Raw genomic sequence first — 18,088 nt, 5'->3', positions numbered from 1 at the left:
AAAGTAAAATGTGTAAAAACAGTTTTATATTGAAGTACTGTGGCCTACAAATCCTGCTCTCCAGATAAAAGAAATGTTTGTTTGGTACAAATCCTAATAAATGTCATATGACTGTGGCTGTAATATTTTCTGAAGTGAAAATTAAAATTTTGATGCATTTCCACTAATTGTGAATCATATTGCAATATCTGTCAAAGATAATGGCAATATGATGGTTTTACAATATCGTGCAGCTCTACATCAGATAAATGGAGGAAAAAATGTCTGCTGAAGGCATTAGAAGATTATTTATTATTTTAATAAAGTAGGTATTCTACTCTGCATGAGTCTCCTGAAGGCAGATTTCATACAACTACAGCAGGAGATCTCACACTGACAGTTTTCTGTGATTTATACTCAAACACAAACAGTTGCCTATAAATTTTCTTCGTCAACTATTCGATTAATATTTTTCGTTTTGAAATGCATTTCATTTAACAATTGCGGACTTTATAGTGAATTTTTACACCAATAAATCAGAATCAAGCCAACAAATAAGAAGACTAAAAATAGACTTCACAAGTGCAATAATGTACTATTGTATATTTGTACTTTCAATCGACTATTTGATAATGTTTTTTAATAATATAATTTTGAAGCGTTTCATTTAGCAATTGCAGGCTTTACAGTGTATTTAGAGGAGGATGAAAGAAGAAAGTCTGCACGATAACATGCAAACTAGACTTCACGAGTGCAATTAATGTATTTCACTAAATCTGATTTTATATTCTTCTATTCAACCACAGAAAGCAACCACCTGTGCTTTTAGTTATAGGTGTATTTTATCATTATGAATTCCTTGTAATTTGTGTAGACTACATTCATGTCTATCAATATAACACACAATGTAACGGAATAAAATGCATTAATTGAGGAAAATACATATTTTATTTTTTTTTTTTAAGTATTTTTTTTGGCTTTTATTGCCTTTATGTTAGTGACAGCTGAAGACGGGAAAGGGGGCACTGAGCTAACCGGGCGCCCAAGAAAATACATATTTTTAATCAAAATGTAAAATCAAGTGTAGTGGGACCATTGTATCCTTTTGCATCTTGCAGTTTAGTATAACTGAACGTAGTGTGTTTGCCATTGTGCTGCATCACGATACATTTAACTCTCTTTAGGCATTCCTATAAAAAGTGCATCTTATAATTAACTTCATAAAACACAGACATCATATTTGGTTGATAAGGCCACGTGGCTTGTGCAAATGTCAGAGGTATTGAACCCAGTCATATCTCTAAAGTATCAACATACACGTATGTAGTGTGTGCACATGAAATGCCACGCTCTTCAATCATCGAAGATTTACTGTGCACACGGACTCATAAAAACCGTCTACTTTGGGAACACCCATGGCACAAAGGTGTAAGGTGTTTACAGGCAGACGGCCAAAATTTAAACCCTTCCCCACCTTCAGGTCCCCAACCCCTTCAAAAATCCTGTCTCCCTCCCCGCCCTCTACCTTGGCCAGTGTGAGGTGGTAGCGGGGGTTGTAGGAGTCCCTGTGGAGCCAGCCCTCCTGCCTGTAGGCCTCCTGCAAGCCGCTGTTGAGCTGCTGGAGGTGAAGCTGAGGCTGGGGGCTCAGGTACAGCACCTTCCCGTTGAAATGTTTCAGCTTCAGAGGGAAGGTCAGAGCCACCGGGGGGTTGCGATCCAAATAGGCAAACCGTCGGAGGACCTCCCCGGCAGCGGCTACCTCAGCTGGGCCGGCCAGCACCAGGAGGCACAGGGTGACATGAAGGCTGGAGGAGGTCTGCCAGTGAGGGGCAGAGGAGGGTAGAAGGGAGGTGAGCTCTTCCTGCAGCTGCTGGAAACAGGAGAGGATAGCAGGAGTGTTTGCCTTGAAGGTGATGAAGTGCGTGGGTCGCTTCTTAGGGGGGCGACCACCACACTTCTCTCTCTGCTCCAGAGGTGGACCACTCTGGCTGATGTTCTGGGCTCCGAGACCAGTCTGTGTGTAAGAGAAAAGGAACATAAAGATAATCACTGTGCTAAACAAGACGCTGATTGCAAAACAAGAATGTAAATCACGTTTAGTTGTCATGTACTCACCGAGGCGTCTTCATTGCCTTCCCAGATTTCTTGCCATTCTGCCAAAGTCTCTTCCTCAGCCTCCTCTTTAACGCCTGCTCCCTCTTTTTGCAGCGAGGATGTCTGGTCTGTTGAAGCCTTGAGTCTAAAATTAAAACAGTGAGTAAAATTACTCAAGAGGAAGGAGAGTATGTTGCAAGATTGCTTCTCTAGTCATACAACACAATATATACTGAATGTAAAACGTCTTGAAATAAAACTTAAATGCATTTTCTAAGTTCTACTCTTGTGCCTTTGTGTTGATTGCTCTGTTGTCTATTGCCATACACCAAATACAAGTTGAAAAAAATAAGCATTTTCACATCCAAATCTCTTATTTTTTTAATGACTCATCTTGAACTCAGGGGCGTATGCTTTTATGCTTTAGGGCGACTAGTTAATCTGCCATTATATAACTTGTGGGTTGTACTAGCTAGCAAAGCAATATGCCGGGGTCACACATGTTTATTTGGATGTCAGTTGACAAAAACTTTGTTCACACATCCTAAAGAGCGTGGTGGAGGATTCATTTATTTCTTTCATGTCCGGTCCTCTACTGCTCCATATTGTGACACCGTATTTGTTAAGCTGTGCACACTTTTCAGCAATTCAATCAAATGTGATTTGATTTAAATCATTATCTTCTTAATGTTTATTACTATTTTCTTGATTTATCGTTTTATCAATAAAGTGTCACTGTTCAGGTCTTCAAATGTTTTGTTTTGACCGACCAACAGTCCAAAACCCAAAGATATCCAGTTCACTATAATCTACGACGAAGAAATGCTTCAAATCCTCACATTTGAAAAGCTGGAACCAAATGTTTAGCTTTTGTTTCTTTAAAAATAACTAAACTCTTGTTTGATTATCAAAATGGTGGATTTATTTATTGATTAATCGATCTGATTATTGAACTCAAACACACCATTTTGTTCTGTTCAGGAGTTGCTACCTGTTCTCAGTTAAATCTGAAGGATGAACATGAACTCCAGACCTGACTGCAGCATCCTCTGTAACACATGCTCCTTGTGCTTGTTGTTGTTCCTGAGAAGTGTTTCCTTTACACTTTGGAGCTTGTGTTGAATCCAGGGTGTGAATAGTCATTTCACTTGGCTTCTCTCCCTCCAGATGTGTGTTCCCGGTATGAGTACAGTCCTCTGTTTCATTCTCTTCCTGCCCACGGACAGCAGGTGGCCGCTCTTCTGTTGGTTGAGGGAGGTCTTGTTGTTGCTCTTGGTCCTCTGTGTTTATTTCTTGTGAAAGAAATTATTATACTTGGTGAGTGTAAACTGTAGCGTGTCCTGGCTTGTGTAAATTTATGTATGTTATGTATGTAAGATTGTATCAGATTGTATGTGAGGTAGGGTAGCAATAAAGGGTCGTCTCTCACCCTTTACTTCCTCCTCCCCTCCAAAGGGGGGAGCCAGAGATTGACCGGTAGAGCCAAACACCCTGTCGGTCCTGCTGTGGCGGTCCCAGACGCGGTGCCCTCTGTAGGTGAAGTACTGGAGCCTATGTCTCGGCAGGGCCAGCTCAACAGTGTAATCACAGTCACAGGGGTTGGTGTCCCAATTGAAGTCATTGAAGGGACGCTCCAGCACGCCAAGGAAACGATCCACGTATCCCACTACAAACTCTGATGCATCCACTGACGGGTCCCATAGGATCCGAGAGATAACATCATCTGCTGTGCGCATGCGAGGCTTTTTGTTCACATCTGCAGAAGAGTAAGATATAAAAAAATATGTTAAAGACCTCTTAAGAGTATGTTGTCATTATCAGATGATGGGAAAGTAGCTAAATATGGAGTGACCTTTTGCCTCATATTTTGGCTTTGTTGCTTCGTTTACTTTCTTCTTGTGTTTTTCCATCTTTTCTCGATCGACTTTGTCATCCTCGTCAGGAGATACAGCCCCTGAATCATCTAGTGATGGGTCACTGAGGAACGAGAGCAACAGAAGTGGAAAAAATGTCAAATATGCACATGAAACATGACAAATGGAAAGAACCGATAAGTCTTATTCCCATTTGACACAGATTGACGGAGCATGTGTTAACTTGAATAATCTCTGCCTGGGGTGAAACATGAACAGCAACTGGCAACAATAGAAATAAAAAATTCACACGATATAATTCTCAATTTCCAAAGTTTCTCTATAACCAGACAAAACCAGCATCAAACATTCAGCAGGATCTATTGGTAGAAATGTAATATAATATTTATAGGTCTGTCTGTAGATAAGGCTGTTTGCTTTTTTTACACGTTTCGCAGCCACCATAGTTTGTCCTTCGTGCTTGGAAGGGGAGGTTAAGTTTCAGTCTAGATGCCACTAAATCCTGCACACTGCTCGTTTAACATTCAGGCAGCCATACATCAGCTTTTTGCAACATGTAGTTAAAGGATGGAGTCACATTTTTTTCAAGTCCGTCTTAAAACAACACTCACATGCCCCAATGTGCAATAAAAGAGTTATAGGTGGCCGGAACTGATACAGAAGTCATTTTTAAATTAGGACTTATTTTGAAATTGCTTTAAGAAGAGATCTCGAGAGAGAGAGAGAGAGGATGAACAATCACAGCGACAAATAATCACTGTACACAACAACATGCGAGTATATATATTAAAATTCAGGCAGCCATTTATTAAGTGCAGCAGTTACTAAAAATAAATGATGCACATGTCAAGAGTATAACTAAGCATTTAAATGTCATCCTTTATCCTGCTGGTGAGTTTGCTGAACAAGATAAGGCGAGCAGACCTGTGAGACAAACGGCATCTGTGGCCAAAATGACACTTTCCCATCAGGAAAAACTGGCACACGCTGACTTCAACCTGGTCTCGTTTTACTGACTCTGTCAATGAGAGAGAGACAGGAAGTGAGAATAGCCGTGACATACAAGACAGATGTGTAATTAAACTGGAATGAAAGCCTGTAATGACAGTGAGCAGACTCTCAATATGGACTCTGCATTTAAATGAGATTAACATTTCCAGAGGTCTGCCTGGCCCATGATTCTGCTCCAGTATGTTGATGTTGTGTCTCTTATATGAGCCGCCGTGTCAGTGAGATATGCTCACACGTCAGGAAATATCTTGTCTTTTCCCAGATTCTTTCTGATCCTCATCTTTAGCAGGTCTGATATTGCACTTAACAATTCAAATCAAAAATAAATCTGCGATAAATCCACAAATGGCAGTGGAAAATGTCTGCTTAACACTGTATTTCCTCTCCAATACACATCCCAAGAGTATAAATCATGTAACAGGTGGCAATGACTCGACCCAGAAGACTCAAATGTCAGCCAAGTAGTTGGGACGTGGTTGCCTGTAAACTCAAACTCATACCACACACCCTGTAATGCTATTTCCAGATAGGGGAACTGGAAGTGACTCATGGCCCAAATCCTTTATTATTAGATGCCTTTTATCCCACTGAGATAGCACTGGCTGGGGCAGGTGGGTCAGATAATGTCATGACCACTCATCACTGCTGTCTGACTGGAAGTAACTGTATGAAATAATAATTCTGATGTGTCTTGCCAACGTTATATCTGGCTTTGAGCCCAGTGAGACAACTGTAAGTGCATGCAAACAGTGAATGTTTTCTCTGGTGGTTGGAGCCGACATCGTTCTTGACTCACTTCCTGACTCCTGACATATTTTCAGCGGAGCGGTCCGGCATGAAGTCAAAATGTTGGCAGTCATTACACTATTCCCCTCATCTTCAACCTCCCCCTTTCCAGGGTAAGCTCCAGCAACAAAATAAGTAAGACCTTACCAGAAGTCAAAATGCTCTCAGTAACACAGAATTGTATCACAGAGGGAGGAATGTGATCACATTCCTCCCTCTGTGAAGGGAATCATTTTATCCCTGAAAAATGAATGAGAGTGATTTCAGTAATATGAGGTCTTACCTAATAGCTATATATTGTCTCAAAGGAAGTTGATCCACCTGATAAACAGAAAACAGTTACTGTGTGTGAAACTACACACAGTGATTTACCTGCTGTGGTGTCTTTGTCCCTGTTGGGCTCAGCGGGGACCCCTGCCTCTGGACTGGAGTGGGTCCCATCATCTGTCTGGTCCTCATGTGGACCTGAAGGCACACTTAGTCCGTCTGATGCCATACTCTGCGATTTAAGAGACAATTTTACTACAAATAAATCCGCTGTGTCACTGTAATGTCTGCTGCTATACCTTTAGCGTTGTTTCACTTGACAGAATGACAAAGTAAACCTGTAAAAAATCAAATAAAAACATTCCTAAAACAATAAAAAAAAAAAAAAAAGTCTAAATGTAAATTAGATCAGTTTACCCAGTGCGGAAGTGGTTGTTAGCGACAACAAACAAACGTTTCACAAACTTTGTAAATGTAACAACCGCTAAAATAATTCTCTTAACCTTTAGATAATTCATTTACAACATAAAAACGTTTTTAAAAATCCCCTGGACAATATTTATACAGCTTTTGAAATACCAACCGAAGCAGCACACGACTCTGTTTTTTTTTTTTGTTTTTTTTGTGTGTCGCCCTTTGACCCTGAGTTTGTTTACTCACAGGGAATGATGGGTAATGTAGTTTTTAATTTGTCTTTCGTCAAATAAAACGCCTCTGCTGAAACATTAAATAAAATTCGATACCAGCAAACAAACCTGTTGTTTTTTTTTTTACTTTCTTATCGCTCAATAAAACACTTGATATATTTTAGATTAAACGGTTAAAATTAAGAAAAAGTGGCGCCGCTAACTGACATACGTCATCGGTGCTGGAGCGCGTGACTCTGAGTCACATGACACTATCTGTTGTTGCTAGTGAGCTACGGCACAAAACAGAGCTAGAAAGTAGTTAAGTTATACAAAACTGAGACGGCTGACAATCATGGACTGTTGAAAAACGGACTAAATGAAGAATTGAAGCACTGTTTTAATATGCCGCTTTTTATGTAACGGCTTTCTGAACGTTGCGGCCAATGAATGTCCTTTTGTGAAGGAGCACCAGTCATGTATTGAACTTGTGCTGAAGGTAAGATTATCTGATGTAATCAGCTGTAATGAGCATGTGTTAACCCCAGTGTAAGCGAGTACATGTTAGTGAATGACCAGAATCAAATGTTATGTTATGAACTGCTTGTTCATGCTCAATTTGACCATGTCTCCCCTTCAGATGAATGCTCTGGTTGCTCTCTGTCACTTCTGTGAGCTCCATGGCCCTCGGACGTTGTTTTGCACCGAGGCTCTGCACCCTCCATCCCCGTCCCCTTCATCCCATGCAGGTGCCCCAGTGCCTGGAGACAGGGACCGTGATGGTGACCGGGAGGGTGAAGGGCTGACCATGAGGGCCAACAGCTCGGCCACACAGAGAGGAGAAATGTGTGATGTGAGTGACACAGGCTGAGGACAAAATGTCAACTTCAGTTCACTTATCACAAACTCAATGTGTAGTTCCCTCCACATTACAACACTCTAGCTTAACTTTTTACTATGAAGGTGAGCCCATAGAGTTGTCATCATCAAAGTACTCATTTTTCTCTTCTCGTCTCCTCACAGGGATGTCGCTCTCTGCCTGCGTCTCACCCGGGCTTTGTGAGCATTGACGATGAAACAGGCATTCGCTTCCTGAGCCACCAGCATCCCAGACAGTCACAGCTGTTCAGCGTGGTCCGCCAGGCCTGCGTACGCAGCCTCAGCTGTGAGGTAAACAGTGACGTACGTCTGCATGTATGAGTGTGTGTGTGAGTCACGCATCTCATGCACTACATAAACCTAACTCAAGTGTTCTTATTCCTTTGTTTGGTCTCTGTCGTTATCGCCAGGTGTGTCCCGGACGTGAAGGGCCAATTTTCTTTGGAGATGAGCAACACGGTTTTGTGTTCTCACACACCTTCTTTATCAAAGACAGTCTGGCCAGGGGCTTCCAGCGCTGGTATAGTATCGTCATGGTAGCAATGGACAGGATCTACCTTATTAACTCCTGGCCCTTCCTGTTACGCCACCTCAGACTCACTATACAGAGCCTGCAAAGCACAGCCCTCAAGGTAGGGTGTGCCTTTTATTTAGTTTATTCAAACAGACTGATTTTACATGCATATATATTAGTTCACTTAATGTCTTCATACTCTTTTCTCCATCAGGTCTTTGACAATGAACAAGGAGTTTGTCCCCAGCGAGCGGTGAGGATGAACAGTGTGTTCTCACCTGCAGTTTTCCCTCACCAACGGAGTGGCAACGCAGCCCGATCACTAACTTCTCTTACCCAGCACCAGAATCTCTGGGCCAGCCTGCACTCCTCATTTAGCTGGTGAGTTGATATGTTGTCAGTCCCACTATGACACACTAGTTGTTGTCTATCCTCGTGTAATCTCTCACCTTGACGTGTGGTTTCACATCATCTCCAGGCTGCTGAAAGCCTGTGGGAGTCGCCTGACAGAGAAGCTGCTGGAGGGAGCCCCCACTGAGGACACACTGGTGCTCATAGAGAGACAGACAGGTAGACACATTGTCTTTAGACAGGATTATATTTTAACTATCCTGTCATGGAAACCTTTTTATCAACCAATCTCACCACCTGTTCAAGCCTGTAACTGAGTAAAAGCTGAAGATGGGGGATGCCCCAGTTGCTCACCTGGTAGACTGCGTGCCCCATATACAAAGGCTGACTTCTTACTGTTGTGGCCCCCCCAAAGAAAAAAAAAGAAAATGGAAAATCATTTACTTTGGCAGAGTTTCGATGTGGCTTGCCTTCCAGGCAAGGTTTGGTCTCTTGGTGGGGAGTGATATCAGCAGATGTCATGTGTTTGCACAATGTGCCATGGTATGGTCATCAGTCTGAAGAGTCTGCTGTTAAAGTCTGATTCACTGTGTCAGCCAGTGCGGAAACACTCTGGCCAGAAAAACAAAGTGATTCACATTCAAACAATTATACTCAAATCCACTGGACAAGAACTTTCACAATTTTTAGTAAAGATTGAGAAAGTGATTAAAAGATTTAGATATTTCCCAGTCCAGTGCAGCTCTTGTGGAATTTTAACACCCTGTTCTTTTATACTGATGTTGTAACAAAGTAATAAACTTCATTTCTGTAACAATTTTTAAAATTACAATCAGCAAATGATTAACAAATACATAGAAATTACAACACAAGAAAATAATAATAATAATTAAAGTCATCAATTATAAGTAATAAAAAAGTTTTTTAATGTAGTGCGGACTACAGGAGGAGCAGTTTTGTTTTCAGTTACATGATATTAGTGTAAATCTACTAAATTAGTCACAGATAAGAAATGAGATTGTACACTAGAACTAGAGGTTGTGTAGCACATCAGACTATATATGGAGTATGATACAGAGACGGCACTTTGTAATAGTTTCCACCAAAAATCCCCTGATTTGAAATAACCCTCGGCTTGAAAACATTTGGTCATTGTTTTTTCCGTTCTTATGTCATTCTCTGTTTCCAAAAGAGCAAGAGGAGGAAATGAGCTGCTGGCAGGGAGCCGAAGGAGGCACTTCACAGTTGCAGCGGCCCCCATCGGAGAATGAGCTGCGCCACGACTTCCTGTCTGATGATGCAAAATTAGATGAATTACCTGGTCCCAAATTTAGGTCACTGAGGCATTTGAGACAGGTAAACTTGGCTACTTTTTGACATTTAGGTGTGCATAATTATATATAAAAGGGGAGATAAAAAGCTACAGATGGTAGTTTTTGCAAGAATTTACAGTTTTATGGCATTAATCTCTAAATACATTTAAGCTCATTCACATATTTCCATTAGCAGATTAGCATTATCTGTGAGCTTTTGTACATTACAGTCCGATTTGTTCTGCAGGTCCTCGGGGCGGCTGAGTTTCGTCAGCTAGTGTGGCATGTGCTCATGGGAAACCAGGTCATATGGAGAAGCGCGGACCCCGGGCTCATCCAATCAGCTTTTACAGTGCTCAAGGTACTCGACTACTGCGTCTCTTTCTGCCTCGTTAGGAGATATGGTCGTTATGATGTGGGTAAACAGTGATAAGACCAGCGAGGGTCCTCTTAAGTTGAGCCATGGTATAACTAATGTGTGCAGTGCTGTATAACACTGTTAGTTTGTTACACTCATCTAACGCTAATCCTTTCATGTTGTCGAGGTTTTTTATGAAATATGGTTAAATAAAAATGACTGATACCTTCTTTGAATCTGATAGAAACAGATCATATTTGGTTTCAGTTATTTCTCCATAAAGATCAAATTCTTGCCTAAAGACATGTTGTTTATGCTAACATTACACACCTCGAAATTTGCCTGTACATGCTTCCCTGATCGTTCTATGCAACAAGACAGAGCCTGTAACTGTTTTCATTATAGAATTATTGTTCCATTTTACTGCTGAAAGATATGTGAGTCTAATGCTTTGTGATAATTTTGATAATGTTTTTTTGTAATTCTTGCAGATTACAATTACATTGTTGCATGTTTCCCCGGCCTTTTTCACTTGTCATAGCGGGAAAATTGCCCAGGTGTTACTAACAACGATGGCTTTGTTCCATTTAGGTGTTGCAGTGAGTCATGAAAGTCACCCCACTCAAAGCAAATTAACTGTGATCTGTATCTGGACAAGTTACTGAACAACCAGATCTTGCCTTTGCCTTCACACGTGGTATTTTTAAAGCGTTTCGTTATCCTCCTTGAGGTTGGATCTCCGCTCTCCAGGAAAACCTGCACAGACATAAAACTGTTTTTTGAGTTGTTGAGTTAAAGGAAACTTTTTAAAAGACAAATCCTTAATAATTCTTCTAAATTTAGCAAATGTAATGTAAGTTATTCCTTTATTTGTATAAAAATGTTGTGTCGGTTAGATAAATTATATACCTTGTTAACAGCTGCACAAATATACCTTACTGTATATCGTTCATATACACAACGTTCTGATGATTAACTTGCCTTTTTTAAATTTTTATGTTTTCATGGCACAGAATAGATGAATAATCAGTAATTAGGGGCTTATCTCTTTCAGTCTTAAGTCGCTCTCTCACCCTTTAAACAACCTATATTTTATGTTAGCAAAGAACAAATATCTGTATCAGTGTTGTATTGTGTACAGATGGCAGGGCGTTGTACAGATTGCGTTTGCTTCTACTTAAAATCCAATGCGAGCCAGATGTGGTCAGGCAGATCTGATTGTATGCATTTACACCTTGAATTATCATGTGTTTTTCCTTATCTGGATAACGTGTCCGGATTAGGGCAGCACACTTTATCCAAATGTTATTTTATGTGCCATTTCCAAATCACAGAAGCTGCAATTCTTTATAAAAAATCAGCATTATAATGAAGTACTGTAGCGCTGGCCTACGGATGTAAGAAAACATGTTTGTTTGTTACAGACCTGAACAACAAGTGTCACATCATCATGACTTTTCTTTTTTTTTATTACTATTAAAATTGAGATTCCTACTAACACATATCATCACAACATGTCACGTCTGAAGCAGCTAAATGGAATTCAGCCATAGAAACGCTGAGTGGGTGAGCAGGGCAATTAACATGCTCAGTTAGCCAAACATGGTTATAATCTGAATCTCTGTTTCCCATCAGTCTTTGCTGCCAGTAGGCTGTGTGCGTTCTGTGCCATACAGTGCTCAGTATGAGGAGGCCTACAAATGCAACTTCCTGGGTCTCAGCCCAGATGTGCCTATTCCAACCCACGTCAGCTCCTCAGGTACAGGAGAGTCTGGACTGTGATAGATGTATGAAATCTGCTGTAACAAACTGTAGGCTTCTGCATGCTGGTCATATTGTGTTTATTTTACCTTCCTTTTGTTTGTCCTGTAGAGTTCTCAGTGCTGGTGGATGTCAGTTCAGAGAGAAGCTGTCAGATCTCAGTTCTGGGTGAAGATGATATCTCTTCACTTTATCAGTTCACCATCAGCAGTGCCAACACACAGCCCACAGACAGGGGTGAGCACACATACCTGGATTTGTTATAAATAGCCACTGTAGGTTTGCTGCCACTTTCAATTTCAAATAATACACAGGCCTTTGCCTCTTGGTTAGAACCACAGAATTAAAGAGTGCATGTCTTTCCAATGTTCTGCTGAGTTAAACTAATTACTTAATTTTAATTCATCACAGAAAATGTTTTCGACTATATACATTTTTTTTTTTTTTTTAATCTGAATCCGCATTGAAATACACAAAGAATGTGGTCCTCTTAACCCTGATTCTTATACGGGCCAGATTTCTTTGTCATTTAAGTGAACCAGACACAACATGTCTTATCCCACAACGTTGTCCTTAAAATACCTGGTTCTGCTTTTTCTTTTTTTTTTTTCAACTGATCCGTTTCTTGGCCCATAGCCTATCTCTCCACCAAATCTTTTTCAAAACTGTTCTTCCAGAACGTTACGAGTTACCATTTAGGTAAAAGGTCCCCAAAAACATGATGGTGGGTATTTAGCAGGAATTACGTGGGGGTACAAAGGGTTGTACAATAGAATAATGATCATATGATGAACTCTCCTTTCACAGGTCCCACGTTATTGAACAAGCTTGAGGTGGCCCTGTCCAATGAGAACTTGTCTGTGGACGTTGTGTCTCACTGCCTGTTGTGTCTGAAGGAAGAGTGGATGAAGTGAGTAAAATCCTTTCAGTCTTAATGAAAGACCACCTGAGTGTATGTAAGATCTAACCATTTTGCATATGAAAGCCTTCTCAGAGCGGATTCTCTCTCTTTCAGTAAGGTCAAAGTGCTGTTCAAGTTCTCCAAAGTGGACGGGCGAGGGAGGGAGGACACCCAGAAGGTTCTGGCCCTCCTTGGCGCCACTGGGCCGGGCGAGGAGGACAACGTCAGGCTGCTCAAGTTCTGGATGACTGGACTCAGCAAAACCTACAAGAGTCATTTAATGACAGCCGTCCGAGGAGGGGAGAGGAGCCCCAGCCAGTGACAAAGAGGAATGAAGAAAGAATAGGCGGTTGAGGGGTGAAGAAAGGGGGGGCTGAAACAAGAGAGAAATACTAAAGAAAGGAAAGTGAAAGCAAGAATCTTTCCATTATCCATTTTGCTAACTGTTAGGGACTTTTAGTGGAATGAAAGAGGAATGTAAATGGATGAAAAAAATGCTTTGGCTTATCCATTATTGTCTTTTTAAGTAATGAGAAATCTACTGTTCCTAACCCTCCAATATTATTCTGCACAGATTAACACGTTCAGTCAGTTTGGATAATGTAGGAGACTTTTGTTTGTCAAAGGGAATTATTGTAAAAGACCTCAACATACTTATGTGAAGTTTAACTTATTACAATTAAAGACTTTGCACTTTGTTTACTCGTTTACTGATGTTTTTAAATTAAATAAATTAATGTGAACTTAATCACTTAATCCTTTTTTTTTTTTTTTTTCCACAATTGGCTCCATCTTGTGGCGAACAGGAAGAATAAAGAGGGAGTGAATTGGAGGAGAGCAGAAATTCCCTGCCTGCTACCACTCACTTGTTTGACTGGCCGACAGCCAACAAGTCTCAAGTGGTGTAAGACAACACTTTTAAGGTTTTTCTGGTGTCCTGAAATGTACAAAACGGTTGCATAACAGCCTCGCTCCGGGAGTGGCCGAACCACATCAGCAGGATTTTGGCTTCTTAATGAGCCAGTCGCACACTGATCCACTAAAAAGCTGAGGGTCTTTTTTTGTTCGTGCCAGTTATTTGAGCCTGTTGCTTTGCTGAAGCTTGCAGACTTCAGTCAATAAAAGTCAGCAACATAAGGCTTTGTTTAAATTGAAAGGCTGCTTTTTTTTTCTTGACCGATACCGTGTAGATATTGTGCAAAAAAAGTTTCAAATGAATTAAAAAAGGAAAAAAACGAATTTGTAAATATTAAGATTACTCTGGCTTTCCCTGTAAAAATGAATCTACTTCTCAACATTGTTTGTATGCCCCAGTGTCCTAATAGAGGTTTTTTCATTGTTATGCTTTTCTCTGACTAACTCAAATCTGGATTTCATTTTGCAAGTTTTACTAATAGAAGCACAAACCTCATTTGCAGCAGCTCCACAGATTAGTTACATGTTAACTTCCCTTTAACAGGCGATGTATGAAACAGGAAGACAGCACAGTGACTGGATATTTATACCCGTCATTAAAACACAGTATAGGTGAAGAGGTTTCGAGTTGATGATGCCTCGGGGAGTGTTATAGTACATTGCTTGCAGTGAGGCTGTTGCTCTCTAGCCTCCTTTTTCACTCTAGGGAGATTGGAACAGGGAAACTAGTCTTGCTTCTTTTGGCTTATGTTCAAAAAAGGACACATACAAGAACAATTCCTCTTTGACTCAAAGAAACAACTTTGCACTTCCTTCCTTTCATTAGTAATTAGGTCCTCTCCTGACATCTAAACCAAAATAACACGATGCTTCACATAACCTGAGGGGACAGAACAACACCACCACAGACAGGATAATGACAGCTGTGCACAATTTCAGACGTCACAATCACACCATCCATTTCTGTGGAGACGATTTTAACAGTAATGGTTACAGAAAAGCTGTCCCACATGCAATGACTTGCAAGTTGCAACGATGAAGTGTCGCAATCCTCTTTGTCAAATTTTCAAGGAATGTGATTCTGTGATTTATTTAGAAAATAAAAAAAGCAGAAAGATCATGTGACGATTAAACAGGATGATGTTGCGCATTGACTTGATGGATCCAAAGCACAGAGGTGTGGGGGAGAGTCCAAATGAAAAACATACGCTCCAACTGCATGACTAAGCCTCCTTGGGCCTGGTTTGGATGGTGGGGGTGGTGGGGGTGAGAGGGTGGGGGTCAGGGAATGTGGGGAACAGGGGGGAGGGGGCCGGGTCAGTCAATAGTGAGGTAAAACGTGTGGCAGTGGGAGGGGCCGAGACTTAAAGGGAGCAGACAAGCAATCCAGCATAGCACTTTCACTTTGAGCCGAGTGAGGATACACAGAGTGGTCAGAGGGAGAGATAGAGAAGAGGAGGCCAGTGTCTCTCCCGCTTTATCCATTAACCAGTTTCGAGGGAGAGAGGAGGGATTCAAATTAGACTGTTCAGGAAGATTCTAGGTCAGTAGGGAGAGAAAGGGAAAGGGAAAGAGATATAGTAAAAAACAAAAAACAAAAGCTTTCAAAGGGAAAGGCTGCAGTCACTCAGGCTTAAGTGGGAAAATCCAAAGTGAGAGAGCAGGATGGCGTGAGAGGATAAATGAGGCATTTTTTTGGAAAGTACCAAAGGAACTCAAAAGGAAGGAACGTATAAGGGATGTCCAGAAGGAGACTAAATATCAAAGCGTGAAGGAGAAGACACGGCAGCGTACTCTGTGTCAAAGACCTCAAGAAACTTTGCTTTTCACAGACTGACACAGAAACCCGTCTGCAGAGTGATTGCCGTCAACAAGAGAAATGGAGAAATGTCCATTCTTAGAAAGATAAAAGGATGTCACTGCCAGGTGAGAAACTAAAGTTTATGTTAATGTTTCTTTTTTGTGTGTGTGCAAACTTTCTTTTTCAAGTATGTGGGAAAATAACAACTATTTATAGTCAATTTTAATAATTTAATTTAATTTAGATTTGCTGTGTCACTTTGGACTGTTACAATAGCATTTCCGGTGTCTAAATTGAATTAGAGCTGTTGCAACAACAGACCAGTTTTCATGTTTTCTGCAGAAATACCTAATTGAGGCAGGAAATGATGTAATGTGTCTTAGTAGGTATGCAGTTTGAACAAGCTACAAACCACAGAAAGTTTCCAGCAATTAACTGAATGTTCTGTCTCTTTGTCCTTCTTACTCATGCTTCAAACAGTTTTGCTCTTGCTATTACTCTTGACTGTCCAATGCGGTGGATGTGGCTTTGACTGTGAAGGTGTGAAAAACATTAAAAGAACTATCGACCATAACCCAACTGGATTTGTAAGTTTAAAGAGTTTGTTCATCTTTCTTTCTTTTTTTTAATCCTTTTTATGTTTTCAAAGTGAAAAGCTATGTAGGAATGACGTTTTTCTTACCAAATGTAGTTTACTATGCTTTAAATAATAACTTATTAATCACCCTCTGTACAAAGAGATGGTCAAAGGTGAAGATCATAATCAGCTCTATCTTGTCATCTGATGACAGACAGTGTTTACGACTGACGTGCATAGTTCTGCTAAGTTTAGGAAATCAAACATTGTGTAGCTGTGGTTAGTTGCTACTAATGTGGGTAGTTTTCTGCATAAATTATTAATCACATAGTTACAGTGTGTATGTATAGTTATAGTATATTAATCATCAAAATAAACATTGCATATTTCATCAGCTGAGTGTTTATTCTCTTATTTTTATTTTGTTTTCTCTTCCAGCGGACAGTATTCCCTAAAGATTACTATGTAGTGCACCACTACACTAAAAGCATGCTGTGTGACACTGATCCGGTGAGTTCCTTATCAGATAAAAACGGGAAGTGGAGTTTGATGTGCAATAAATGAGTCATACAACAATCTCTTCAGCTTTGTGCTGAAAGACATTTCAGTATCTTCAACAGGATAATCATTAACTTCATCTTCAACCTTGTAAATGTTCAGTTTAGCAAAACATTGTTGTACCATGAATTGAGCAATTGATGTGGTTCTTGTGGTGGTTTGTCACGTGTGTTTTGCACAGTAAATCTAACTTTAGGGTTGTTGTGCTGCTCTACCTTTTCCCTGCAGTGTTGTGTGTTTCCTGCTGCAGTAGTCCTCTTGGAGTCTTGGCATGTGCTCCTCAGAAACCTCTGGGACGAGCACTTAAATCACTCCCTCATCCTCGATCTCAAGCAGACACTGGACAGGATTATTAGCAGGAACAAATATACAGGGGTAGGCTTTTGTCTCAGATACATCTAATCAGAATACCTTTATATTATATGTCTATCTCTGGTTATGTAACATGTGATTCCTTACTGCATTCTTTTCATTTTTGATTCAAACATTGATTGACGTACAGGCGCATTAATAAGAGCTCCTGGAGATTTTGTGTCTTTGTTTACTGTCTGTTGTAAATCTTTAATTTCTCCTGTGCTTCCTTCTCACAGAAGTTCCAGGAGGAGACGGACCTGGACAAATTCTCCACATTACATTCCTCTCCTGAAGAACTCCTCAACCTAACATCAGAACTTTTTGCTCGATGGCTCCAGGTCGAGAGCTTACCCTCTATTGAAACTTGCACCCTGCCAACTTTGCCCCCCTCTGTTGAGAGAAAGGACTACGGCCCCTCGAGGGCCAGACTCTTGACCACCCGAGCTATCAGTGCTACAGAGGATGAAGGACAGCCTGACAGGATGATAGACATTACACAGCCGCTGTCCAACGGTGGCCCTCCGTCCCTATCGTATTACGCTTCTGTCTGGAGCCCCTTGCTATTCAGACTCTACTGGTGGTTGTTGCCATAGTTACAGACAAAAAAAAAAGGATCTTTTTCGATGATGCACACAAAATGCAAGACATTTCCTGGCACTGAATGTTTGTTTTCTCTATATTTGTGTGTTTGTGTGTCAATGCGATAAGCTTTGTTAATATGAAGTGACATGCACCGGTTGCATTTAATGTCCAAAGTTAGTCCACATAGCTACGTTCACTGTCAACAGTAACAACTGATATCACACATATAAATAAAACGTATAGTCATCCTCTCTCTAGAGCAAGCCACGAGCTCCAGCTAGCTATGCTCTTTATGCTAACAAGAGATAAATGCTGAGCAAGCCAATGCACATAAGCCGTCGTCTGTTGATGTGGAATTCATCACTGTTTACAATGAATGTTACGTAAATGTAAGAGATTATAGTCTATGGGTGTTTACTTTTGTACATAATTGTAAATTAAAGACATTTAGATATATACATTGTTAGTTTTTGGTTTAACTCACCAGGATATAATACACCAATGGTTGTAAGCTATATTTATTGTGGTCTTTGCTGTGTGTCAGTGATGGAGTGAACTGTACTTCAGTACAATTTTGAGGTACTTGT

General features: G+C 40.6%; 3 protein-coding genes across 5 annotated transcripts; 2 read left to right on the top strand and 1 right to left on the bottom strand.

The window, feature by feature from the left end:
- Nucleotides 1–6: 6 nt before the first annotated feature.
- On the bottom strand, nt 7–6,629 carry leng9 (leukocyte receptor cluster (LRC) member 9). Of its 2 annotated transcripts, none has more exons than XM_035672846.1 (8): nt 6,595–6,629; nt 6,117–6,243; nt 4,872–4,965; nt 3,926–4,050; nt 3,503–3,829; nt 3,107–3,365; nt 2,095–2,218; nt 7–1,993 (listed from the first exon to the last, which is right to left on the bottom strand). In XM_035672846.1, the coding sequence occupies exons 2-8, from the start codon at nt 6,238–6,240 to the stop codon at nt 1,337–1,339; spliced, it is 1,710 nt and encodes a 569-aa protein (XP_035528739.1). In that variant the 5' UTR covers nt 6,241–6,243; nt 6,595–6,629; the 3' UTR covers nt 7–1,336. The 2 variants fall into 2 exon arrangements, with proteins under 2 accessions (XP_035528739.1, XP_035528740.1); XM_035672847.1 differs by lacking the exon at nt 6,595–6,629 and adding an exon at nt 6,429–6,584.
- A 266-nt stretch (nt 6,630–6,895) lies between these two features.
- On the top strand, nt 6,896–13,412 carry flcn (folliculin). Of its 2 annotated transcripts, none has more exons than XM_035672356.1 (12): nt 6,896–7,136; nt 7,278–7,490; nt 7,661–7,819; nt 7,927–8,148; nt 8,245–8,411; nt 8,509–8,600; nt 9,574–9,737; nt 9,942–10,055; nt 11,688–11,811; nt 11,925–12,050; nt 12,621–12,723; nt 12,829–13,412. In XM_035672356.1, exons 2-12 carry the CDS (start codon nt 7,278–7,280, stop codon nt 13,034–13,036), a joined length of 1,692 nt encoding a protein of 563 aa, XP_035528249.1. In that variant the 5' UTR covers nt 6,896–7,136; the 3' UTR covers nt 13,037–13,412. The 2 variants fall into 2 exon arrangements, with proteins under 2 accessions (XP_035528249.1, XP_035528250.1); XM_035672357.1 differs by having other exon boundaries at nt 6,897–7,136; nt 7,661–7,807.
- A 1,602-nt stretch (nt 13,413–15,014) lies between these two features.
- zgc:174888 (uncharacterized protein LOC558116 homolog) lies at nt 15,015–17,959 on the top strand. The gene is made up of 5 exons (XM_035673041.1): nt 15,015–15,555; nt 15,911–16,017; nt 16,446–16,517; nt 16,794–16,940; nt 17,156–17,959. Exons 1-5 carry the CDS (start codon nt 15,543–15,545, stop codon nt 17,510–17,512), a joined length of 696 nt encoding a protein of 231 aa, XP_035528934.1. The 5' UTR covers nt 15,015–15,542; the 3' UTR covers nt 17,513–17,959.
- The last annotated feature ends 129 nt before the right edge of the window (nt 17,960–18,088 follow it).

This window comes from Morone saxatilis, unplaced genomic scaffold, assembly GCF_004916995.1.
Source record: "Morone saxatilis isolate NCDOM2014 unplaced genomic scaffold, NCSU_SB_2.0 Contig24, whole genome shotgun sequence".
Lineage (NCBI taxonomy): Eukaryota > Metazoa > Chordata > Actinopteri > Moronidae > Morone > Morone saxatilis.
This window is presented reverse-complemented; position numbering and strand designations above follow the sequence as displayed.